General features: G+C 38.5%; 1 protein-coding gene across 1 annotated transcript in view; it reads right to left on the bottom strand.

Moving 5' to 3' along the window:
• Positions 1-9144: 9144 nt before the first annotated feature.
• cfap99 (cilia and flagella associated protein 99) overlaps positions 9145-11994 on the bottom strand; it is a 7690-nt gene continuing 4840 nt past the window's right edge. The window contains exons 10-15 of the mRNA XM_037694868.1: positions 11685-11889; positions 11419-11560; positions 11182-11333; positions 10907-11112; positions 9297-9468; positions 9145-9222 (exon numbers count right to left, since the gene is read on the bottom strand). Coding sequence (XP_037550796.1) covers positions 9145-9222; positions 9297-9468; positions 10907-11112; positions 11182-11333; positions 11419-11560; positions 11685-11889 — 955 coding nt within the window. The remainder of the gene's footprint in view (positions 9223-9296; positions 9469-10906; positions 11113-11181; positions 11334-11418; positions 11561-11684; positions 11890-11994) is intronic.

Here is an 11994-nt window from a genome sequence, read left to right as displayed (position 1 = left end):
GGGGGGAATCATTCACTGCTGTGGGACGAAAACCATAGAGTGATTTTTAATTTTGTTTTTTATCTGGTAAACTCTGGAGCTTCTGCTGAATGTGATTGTGAATTTTGCAATGGGAAGGATAACTGACTTGTCATAGCAGGAAATCCACCTGCCACAGATAACAGTGTATTGCTAGTTTATCTTTTTTTTTTTTTTTTAGAAAACAGAGAAGTATTCTTATCTGTAATGAGTATAATCTCAGTTTTGATTAGTTTATTTGCTAGATTTAGTCTTGTAAATCTGTTTTTTCAAATCTCAAGAAGTATTGACTTAAGTAAGAGAGGATTCGTGTAAAATCCACCCCAAAACATTGAATAACCTAGTGAATCTAGGAAAGTTGGACACATATGAACTGAAATGTGCTTTTTTGAGTTTATTAGTTGCATAAAATCTTAGTATTATCACAAGAGTTAAAAAGTATGAATTATATTTTATTGCAAAACATACAAATGTGACATTAAAAAAAGCAGATGAACATCATTAAGCAAACAGTTCAAGCAACATAATGAAACACTAAATAATGAAGGGCATTGACCACTATTTACACTTTATTCAATACACAGCAACACTGGTTAACGGATGCACTTGAATGCAAAATAAACTTAACTAAACTCAAACATTATGTTTTAATCTACAAGAAAAAAAATGACACCATATAAAAGTGCTTTTTAAAGAGTTTTTCTCCATGATGAGACCGTTTGGTTTACACCAATAAAACAAACTTTACAAAAGAGCTTGTGCAAGTGTTGGACTATAAGAATTCCTATAATTTAACTCTTTTTGTCAATATTATTTCCAAATACAACTCATTTTAAAGGTGGTGAACTGTGAAAGTGCTCCAAAGGCAGAGGTTTAGGATTTAACTGTCAGTCTTCTCCGCAGAGTTTTCTTGTTGTGGTGTTTCACCAGCCGGCGTACACAGGCTCTGTGTCACAGGGCAGGCCGTAGTATCGACCCTGAGGCCGCTCTTTGCCTAGCAGTGGGGCTCGGGCGACCGTCAGCTCTCCATCTCCATCCCTCCGCCGACGTAGAACCAATAAAATGATGAAGAGTAAGGCCACTGCGAATAAGAGACAGAAATAGGAATAAAACTGCAGAGGGTGTGACAAGAATGCACCATCAGATGTGTGAGCATGATTCTTATTTTATTTTATTTCATTGTGTCGTTACAGAACAGCTTTTAATTTGTGTGCGTAACATTAAAAGTAATATTACAGCCTTACACTTAAAAAGCAAAACTATTTAGATTTTAAATATATAATTAATTATTGCCTGCTTCCAAAAGTCCAAGTTGGAGGAGAATAATTTTGAAAGTAATCACTGGATGTGCTGAACTTCATGAGTCAACCCAATTCAAGATGGCTGCCACAGCCAACTGATTTTTGGAAATGCAAAACAAGCTAAAGCTCAGCCAGTTTTACAGAAGTTGAGCTAAAGTTGTAGCTTACATTGATCCTCAGCATATATTCTGAGCACTGACTGTGCAAAACCTTTGTTTGAAATGTGGTCACAAAGTCGTGTTAGTAAAATGTTTCATGAACCACCAGAGGGATTTTATTGGAACTTTCAGGAAGTAATCGCTTTATGTACTTTTACAACTAATTCACTTATGGAGCCAACTCAGTTCAAGATGTCCACCACAGCCACATGACTTAAAAAAAATAAGATGGCTACAAATCAGTCAGTTTTATTGATATTGGTTTCAGATTTGGTGTATTTGCTGAGAGTCATTTACAACTCCATTTACTAATAATTATGCAAGACATTTGCTTAAAACAGAAATTACCTCTTGGAGTATCTGTCTGTTAGCAAAATATCTTATTAATAACTGAATGGATTATAATCAAACTCGCAGAAAGTAATCACTGGATATCTGTCAACAACTGATTAGCTTTTGGAGTCAATGCAATTGAATTTGGCTGCCACAGCTAACCAACATCATGCAACACATAATGGCTACAACTCAGTCAGTTTTACAAATACTGAGCTAAACTTTGATATGGTAGGAGCTAGCATTCGTTCACAACACTCGCAATATCACTTGAGATTCTGCATAATGTTATTTTCAAGTTTTGACCAAAACGCCTACAACTCTGTCAACTTTCAACAAAATGATTTCAGTCTAAAACTCTGACATGGAAGGAAGCGGGTGATAGGCATTCAACCAATTAGGGTATGAACGTGAAAACCAACAATAAAGCAGAACAATTAAAGAAATTAGATGATTAAAGTTACTGTCGCAAACCCCTTAAAGTCTAAAAACCCGTCTTATCTAAACCAGGGGTCTGCAACCTGTGGCTCTTTGGTCCTTGGTCTGCGGCTCCTTGAAGCTTTGACCAAAAAATGTAAAATGTAAATTCGTTTTTTTTTTTTTTTTTTTACCCACAGTACAAAAAAAGGCAAGATTTAGCTGTTTTCCTTCTAATGTTTAAAATAAATTACTAAAACAAGGAGAAAATAATGTTTAGCTTTAACATCATTTATCCAACTTACGACCTTACAGTAGGATCTTTTTCTCAAATCCCCCAGAAATTCTTTGGAAAACCTTTAGGAGAAGCTGCCTATAAATAAATATGGTGAATAATTAATAGATAGATATATCTAATTAAAGTTAAGTAAATATAAATTTTTTTTTTTTTAATTAAACATGTATTAAGTCACATTTACATATCCAACAAAATGACCTAATATTTAGACACACTTTAAATTACTGGCACTTTAAAGTGGGATGCATAATTATTTATATTTTTCTCACTTAAACCTGCAGAGTTCAGGGTTACATTTGTTTTGGTAAAACTGATATGAAATATATATTTTCCCCTTGTTTACATGAATGTGTTCTTTAGCCCTAAAATGTAAAAATATGAATTAATGTTAAAATTCATTATATCACTTTTGTTTTATAAAGTCACCCCCACTGGCTGGACAAAACCCCTTCATACAAATTTGAAGTGGCCCATGAGCCACCAGTTGATAATGACCGTTCTAGCAGGTTTTGCGGCTCTGGACTTGTTTAGGAAGTGACGGGTGGAAACGGCTCTTTTGATCTAAAAGGTCGCAGACCCCTGCTCTAAACAAACAGATTTAAAATGTGTTTAAATCAGATTCATTGTTGAAAAAAACCCTACACGTGCAGGAATTTAATGTTCTCTTTTTATTGCTTGTCTTCCTGAACTGCTACTCACCCCCTCCTCCGATAACTAACAGAGCGATGGTGACAGGAGCCAGTTCACAAGTGTCCCCTGCTTTGCGGAAGAACGTCTCCATGCAGTAGCCTGGAGACGTGCTGCCCTTCGGACAAAAGGCGTCATTTGGACACAGGATGGGGTTCACGTCGGGGCTCTGAGAGAACAACATCAAACATGCGTGTAAACTTTCCGTTGTGCACATGTATGTTTGAGTACACGGGGTGCGCAGCGCTCACGGGGCAGTAGTGATCCTCTGGGCAAACGTCACAGCTTTCCTGGCCCCACTTAATCTGGTAGAAGCCATTGCTGCAGATCTGACACAATGTCTGATGAGAGGCTTTGTGCATGCCTGTTCAAACCATAACAGTTTCTCTTATTGTTGGCATCGGCTGCAGGAAACACTCAGAAATACGAACGTGGGGAATACCTGGTCGACATGGTGTGCAGTCTTTGGCAGCAGACTGCAGAGCCTCTGCTCCTGCAGGGCACACCTGGCACTGAGCACAACCAGACGAGCTGTCAGAAACAAAAATATATGATTATGATTATTGAAATAGACTTGTTTACATTTATCATGGCTGCAAGAATTAAAGCAGATACGTTTGATCATCTAAAACATGGTTAGAGTGCTGCTGCGGCCACTTGATAAAGTGATAGAGATAATATTTTACAGTCAAAAGTAGAGTGTATATTCCTATAAAACTATTGTCACGTTTGTTTTTTTAGAATTAAAATCTAATGGAGGATATGGAGACATCTGTTTATTAACTAAAAGAACAAAAAAGGCGGTCACACAGCAAAAATAAAAATAAATAAGATGCAAATTGTACAAAAAAAGATTAAGCCTGATAGTTTAGATTGTCCAATCGGTTTAAACAAAATACAAATGCTGCGAAAGGAATTAAAACTGTAAATGTGACAAATATTACAACAAATACGTGTTATTCTTGTTTAGATTGCTTAAAACCGAGAACCTAAAGCTTTTGCTCAGGACTTGTGCAAAATGTAAATATGTCTTGTGTCATTGTGCAGAAATATAGATATTTGACAACATCCTTCATCTTTTAAACACCACAGCAAATAAATAAAATTAACCTTTCAAGGGGCCTCAATTTTGAGGCGACCTGGGTCATTTTGACCCAAGGGCAGCAGGGGGGTTAAAACAAAGCAAGTGGTTATCGTTTATGGTTCATCCTGTGGAAGTCAGATAATGTAAAAATATACTGCTGTCCTAGAATAGCAAACTATTTTCACAGAAAGACCTACTGAAACACAAACACAGCCTCAGTTTCAACTTTTTATTCCTACAGCTGCTCAGTCAAAACCTCAGCTGTGCAGATGGTGGTGTGTGTGTGTGTGTGTGTGTGAGTTTTGGTGTGTGTGTGTGGAGGCAAACATGGGATGAAATCATGTGATGTTCAATTTGGTGGTTAGATAAGTGATTTTCCCAAATGAGCACGCACACACAGAGTTCTGATTATTTTGAACAACAACAAAATCTGAAACACACACACACACACACAAAAAAAAAAAGTCTCAAAAACAACTTACTTGCAAAAACTTCCCAGCTCACACGGTGAACAGGAAGTGGAGCTTTGCTTTGATGCAAAGAAACCTGAAAGCAGCATGCAGAAACCACCTCACATGTGTTCTGTTTAGTTCTCAGATTTCAAACTGCGGCGTGTTTACGGGAAAGAAACATGTTGAGATCAGTGAACGTAAAACCGTAGTTTTGCTTAAAGGTAGGCAACCAATCCACGTACTGTTACAGCTAAATAAACACACCTGGTGTACAACTTGGGCAACTTTCTGCACCAGTGTTGTTGTTGAAGGATCCAGCGGGACAGGGGAGACACAATGGACTTCCAGTGAAACTGCAAATACAACCAAATGAGCAACCGAGAGGTCAAAAGCAGTGATAAAAGACAACTTGTGAATTTGTTTCCACGATCTGTGTCTTTACTTGGTGTAGAAGCCCCAACTGCAGGGCAGACACTGCTGCTGTCCTGACAGTGACTGATAAAAGCCCTTTTTGCACGGCAGACAAGCTCCAGGAAATACACACAGCCCGGGTTCAGAACAACACGAGCACAGCAGTGTGTCTGAGGAAAGACAAAAACATTTCTTTTATTTCTTTTGTCTGCAGCACAACCCCAGCCCTGGCAATGTGTTGAGGAACGTTGTTCTGAAATTGTTGCAGACTGGTGAACCCCATGTTTACTTCTGAGAGATTCAGGGTCTCTAAAATGTTCCTTTTTATACACAATTAGCGTATTTTCCAGAGTATAAGTCACAGGTTTTTTTTGCATAGATTTGTCAGTCCTGCGACTTGTATACGTTTTTCCATATTCATAACATAATTTTTGACTGATGCTTTGAATTTCAAAGAACTGCAACAGCGAGTCCTCGATTGTCCACTCGCATCACTCAGCTGGTGCAGGAAAACTGGAGAGCTCGCAACTCCGTCCGCAATGGATGGATGGATGGCGCTGCGCCGCCCAGGCAAAATGAAGCTGTTTTGACCATTAAAGTGCATTTATTAAGGAAAAGTTAAACTGAGACACACTTTTGCTATAATGTCAAGCAAACAAATAATTGTTTTTAAGTGTTAATCTTGTTAAAATTTGAAGAAATGCAACAGCGAGTCCTTCCATGCGCACTTGCTTCACTCAGCTGGTGCAGGCGGAGGAACGCTGGAGAGCTAGTGGCTTTGTCCGCAATGGATGGATGGATGGATGGATGAATGGATGGATGGATGGAGTGGTGCCACCCAGGTGAAATGAAACTGTTTTGACCAGTAAATAAACGCATAATAAATGTGACTTATACGCCAAAGCCACTTGTTTATGTTTTGTCCCTCTTCATGATGCTTTTTTTGACTGATGCAACTTATACGCCGGAAAATACGGTAGTCGCAAATTACTCCTGCCTTATTCATACCACTTCGTTTTTCAACCTTTTTTTGTCCCTGTCTCTACTTTCAGATGTGTTGCTGCCATCAAATACAAATTTTATTTTATTTTTTTTTTCCAACAAATGGTGCAATTTAAACATTTGATATGTTTACTATAATCATTTATGAATAAAATATGTGTTTATTAGATTTGCAAGTCATTGTATTTTCTTTTTATTGGCATTGTACACACCTTCACATCTTATGAATAAGACAAACCATTTCTTCAGGAAACATGGACGTACCATTGAATAGAACTGAGGATAACAGTTTATAATGTGAATCTAAAGTTTGTCGAAATATATTTAGAGCGTCTACCCTCACACAATAAACGAGTAACAAGAGAAGAAAATCATGATGGCTCACTGTTGTCATATTGTGATCCTGGAGCACACGGCTCACAAGTAGAAACATTGAACGCAGAGCAGCCTGGGGTGGTGCTGCTGAAGATCACGGGTGTTGGAGTCAGACTGGTGGTGTCCTGAACGAGAGTGGTGTTCATCGCAGTGGGAGTGGGTGTAGGAGTGGTCTGACTCACCACCATGCCTGGAAGGGGAAAAACTCGGGTCAGGTTAAACAGTCAACTGTCTCATAAGGCCATCAAACGCCCAAACATTCACAAACTGAAAGAAGCAAAGCATGAAAACCATTTTAAACTGGTCTCTGACCTGTTACAAAACAATGCGTCATCATAGACTTTGCAAAATATTGACGATTATCCCAACCATGAAAACACCAAAACCAAATAAAATGTCCAGCAGTCCTTAAAGCTGTCACCTGCCTTTCATGAGGTTTAAACTCAAATCATCTTGTGCTGAAAAGGAAAGTTGTGTCCGTTTTAGTCAAACCTTGAAAATAACACACACATCTCATGAAATAAAGTGTTACACTCAGACTGTGTGCTGTGAATGACTCTCAGCTACTACCACATCTGAACTTTAGCTCGATATCCGTTAAAACGACCGAGTTGAAAACCGTTTTTGTTGCTTTTTAACAAAAGCTCCTAAAATGAATCAATTGTAGATGATCATCTGATGATTTATTTACACAGATTTCATGAAAATTGTCCAGTAGTTCATGAGAAATTATAAAAACAGGCAGACGTGGACACAAACATAAACAGAACCTGAGTTTTGGTGGTCATCAGGCGTATGTGCTTGAATATTTCAGATATTTTACGCATGCAAAATCTCACCAACATTGCAAGTAAAGTTATAATTTTCTTAATCAAATGTGCTTCTGCTTGGAAATCCTGCTCCCTATATACAGTATATATATATATAAACAATATACATATACATATATTTTAAATATATTGTGTTCTGATTATGAACACTAATTTTGAGTTTCTCCTTCGCTCACATAAACTGAGCATGGATACAGCAGGCGAACGAAAACAAACTGAAATCAGCTATAAATAAGAAGAAGCGTCTTCGTTCTAATAAACTTGTCTTCCTCAAGCATTTTTATTCACGCCACAAGAACTTCAGCATTACCCTCACCTCGCAAAAAATGCAAGCAGCCAAACAGAGCTCATATTGTGGAGTTAATCTCATAAGCAATGTGCTCAAGTGCTTTTTGAATGGAACCCACCAGCCTGACAAAATTAAATTATTCAGCAAGAGGGCGGTCATGTGATGTTTCTGCTCCTTTTGGGGTTTGGCAACAATGTTCAACCAAAGTGTCCAAAATATAATAAAAACTGGCTGAAAGAAAAGGAAAATCTTAAATCACAGCATTTGAAAGTAGTTATTGGAGTTAATACTAGAGCAGAAAAGCTGGATTTGATTTAAAATAACACTTAATGTTTCATGGTGGTGTTTATAAGTTTTTGCTGATTTTATTTAAAATAATTTTACATGTTTTAGGGAACTTTTAAACGAGGCAACAAAAAAAAAAAAAAAAAAGACTAATTCAAATAAATGTCCACAATTTATTTAATGTATCCAACAATAAACCTAATTTATTAGCAGATGAACTTGTTATAAAGAGCAGCTTCCTTAATTTGACTGTTTCTACACATTAAAAAGCCTCTGTATTAGATTTACAGCATCTTTCTTTGAGTTTAGAGTTGTCTTCTGTAAAAGTTTAATAAAACTCACCGATGAGACAAGTGGCAGCGATGGCAGGGAGAACTCCCCAGCGGTCCATCCTGCAGATCCTGCGTTCACCCAGCAGTGTTTGTCTGCAGCATCTCATCCCAGACTGAACACAGAGGAGGTTTCAGTTCTCAGGTCCTCTCATCAGTGTCATATGACAAAAAATATCATGTGATTTGACTTTGCAGGCAGAAACGGGCTGGATTTAGACCAGCTCTGCTGCTGTTAAAGCTACAGCCAGCAGGTTCACTGTTGCAGCAGGTAGATGTGCACAGATTATTTTGAACATCATGTGACATATTTAATAGAAAAACAGTTATTAGGCCTAAATAGAGATGGTTTTGTACTTTTTATTGTGCCATAATAAACATTCATGATGCATGGAAAATATCTATTAATCCAATAAGGTCCATGATCAATAATCCAGGTATACAATCCAACAATTTTTAGTCAGCTATTCATCCAGTTTTCTCTTTAAAGCTCTTGTTTTTAGATGCAGTACTGCTTCTTTGTGTCTATTTCCCTTTTATTCTTTGAGCAATGATGAGTGATGCTGATACCAAAGCTGTTTTTAGTGAAGGGGAAAAATCCCCTGAAGTCACAAGCTTAAAATCAACTTCCTCTTTTAGTTAGTTTTTTGTGCTTTATCAGTGATCTTTGGAGAAATAAAATAAACTTTTCTTGAACTAAGAATGTATTTAAGTTTAAAAAGACCACAGACATGTTGGCAAGTTGTTTATTTTAGTTCAGTGGTAAAAAAAAAAAAAGAGTCAAATTAACTTACAACATGAAGCTAATTAGTTTGTGAAAATAAGAACCATTAATAAATGAGCTTGTGGAGCTCATTTCTTTTTGATGTTTTCTGCTAAGATGAAGAATCATCCTGGATGTAGCGTGCCAAACTCTGCTCCAGCTCCTCCCAGCTTTGGACCTTTAAACGTTCCTGGTAAAAAACATGCCAGATGTGTCATTTCCTGCATCAGAGACATATCGTCTTCCTCTCTAATTTGTGCTCACCTTTGTTCCTGTTTCTACTCTCGTCTGTTTGCAGGTCTTGCTCCTCTCTCTTAGCTTCAGTCGTTTACGTTCCTGCTTTTTCTCCTCGAGCTTCTTCCTCAAAGCCAAAACTGTCTCGTCCTCAGCCACCACCTGCTGCAGGAATTCCTGCTCGGCCTTCTTCTCCTCTTTCCTGCCAAATGACATGATTGTGCATGTCAAAATGTAGTGCTTTTACAAGCCTAATTCGAGCAAAGTTGGGATGTTGTGTGAAATTTAAATAAAACCTGAATTATTTGTAAGCCTCTTTAAGCCACGTTTTATTCACAATGGAACGTGACAAATATTGCAAATGTTTATGTAATTGTACCTTTTTGCAGAAAAAAAAGGGTAACTCAATTTGATGGTTACAACACATCTCATCAAAGTTAGGACAGGTCCATGTTTCCCACTTTGAATCATTCCTTGTTCTTTAACAACAGTCTGCAAACATCTAGGAGCTCAGGAGACCAGCTGCTGGAGGGTTTGGAGAGGAACGTTGTCTCATTCTTGTCTATGTTGGATTCTGGCTGTTCAACAGTCCTGGGTCTTCATGGCTGGATCCTTCATCTCATATCTCATCTCATGCCTCAAATATCTTCAGTTGGTGAGAGGTCTGGACTGCAGGCAGGTTAGTTCAGCACCTGGACTCTTCATGCTGCTCCAATGGATGAATGTTTGTGGTTTAACATCCATCCATCCTTTCCTATAAAAGTTGTCAGCTGGGTGGGGGTTGTTGTTCTAAAACCTAAATCTAAAACTGTGTATACTTTTCTGCATTGACAGTTTCTTTTCAGATGTGTAAGCTGCCCGTGCCATAGGCATGAATGCACCCCCATATCATCAGAGAGGCAGGCTTTTGAACTGTGCTTTGATAACAGGCCAGATGGTCTCTCTCCTCTTTAGTACAGAGGATGTGGGTTTCAATCAGGTTTATAAGTTTTGATTTATCTGACCACAGAAGTTTTCCACTCCCTCAGTCCATTTTAAATGAGTTTTGGTGGTGGTGTTTCTGGATGGTGTAAAGATATGGCTTCTTTTGCATATATTTTTTCTCTGAAGGCCCAAAAATCCAATACTGACTTTCAGTCTTGTTCTTTGAGCTCAGAGATTGTTAAAATCTTTTGATGATATCGCAAACTGTAGACATAGGATATATATAGTCAGACCAATTTTTTTGTTGAAGAACATTCTTATGAAATTTGTGCCACTATTTGTAGACAGTTCTTCCCCGACTGGTAAACTCCTGCCCTTCTTTACTTCTGAGAAATGCAGCCGCCCGACAACCTCTTTTTATAGCCGAGCTTCTTACTGACCTGTTGCCACTTAACCTAATTAACATAAATGCTCATCCAGCTGTTTCCTGTTTGTTCCATTTACATTTTTTTTGTCCTTGTGAACTATTTTAAAAATGCATTGCTGTTATAACATTTAAACTTCATTTTTTTTTCCCAACAAGAGTGCAATTTCTTAGTCTCAACATTTGACATGTTTCTTTGCTCCTTTGTGAATAAATATAGGTTTACAAAACTTGCAAACACAATGTCTGAACTCTTGGAATGGGGTTGTACTACGTGTATCCAGTGCCTGACCTGTTGGCAGTTGCCTTTGCCAGCACTCTCCTGTGCAGCTCGATGGTGTCTAACTTCTCCAGCATCTCTTGCTTCTTCCTCTGCTTCTCCTCCAAGATGTGGCCTCGTCGCTCTTCCCTTTCTGCTCGCTCGGACTGCTTCAGCAGGGCCAACCGCTCCTTCAGCTCGGCCAAAGACATCTCCCCCAGCAGCTCATGGCCTGCAGCCTGACAGGATGAAAGGATGAGTTCACCATGACACAGAGACAAGCAACGTGTTTGTGTGAAGTCACTTACCTCCGTGTCACTGAAATTGTGGAGTCTGATGCGAGGAAGTGACTCAATGGAGTGAATTTCACGGATAATTTGGTATTTTCTGCAGAGCTCTTCCTGTAGTTCTTCAAGTGCTTGGCGAAGCAGCTCCTGGCTTTGCTCTGAAACTTCTTTAACTGAGAAATGTGCATGAAATGTATCAGAATTCAACCAAAATCATTAAAAACCGACTCTTGTGTAATGTCAAATGATAAGGCAGACCTATGTTTTGCTTTAATTTCTGTATTTTCTCTTTAGCTGCCTTTGGGTTCTTGTGGCCCTCTGCCACTTGTTTCACCAAATCTCTCAGTTCCTTTTCTTCCTGCATTCGTTTTTCTGCATATTTTTGCATCAGTTGTGCGGTCTTTAAAAACAAGAAACCATAAAAACATTTCTTTCATTCATGCTTATTTGCAGAAAGCGTTGCAGTTCTTGTCTTTGAACACAAATTCACTGTGATTTTAGTCATTAGTTTTTTTTAAAATCACCTCTTCTTTTTTTAGCTGCGCAGCCTTCTGGTTCTGTTCGATTATTCGCTGACGAATTAGAGCCACCTCCTCTCCACCGATGCGTGCCTCCAGGCGTCTTCGTTCAATCATGGGCAACTTTTCCTGACAGTCCCTCTTGAGCATCTCCCTCTGCCACTGAAGAAAAGCTGAAGGTTCTCGAGCTCCTTGCAGCAGCTGCTCAATTCTTTGTTTCGAAACAAAAGGATGTGCATGTGAATTTTCTACAACTTGATCAATAAAAAAGCCTGACTCAGAGCAAAATTAGCTCTTTTTTGGAGGGTGGGGGTGG

Source organism: Nematolebias whitei, chromosome 21 (genome assembly GCF_014905685.2).
Source record: "Nematolebias whitei isolate Nwh7 chromosome 21, NemWhi1, whole genome shotgun sequence".
NCBI classification, from domain to species: domain Eukaryota; kingdom Metazoa; phylum Chordata; class Actinopteri; order Cyprinodontiformes; family Rivulidae; genus Nematolebias; species Nematolebias whitei.
The sequence above is the reverse complement of the archived record's forward strand: the minus strand, read 5'-3'. Positions and strand labels throughout refer to the sequence as shown.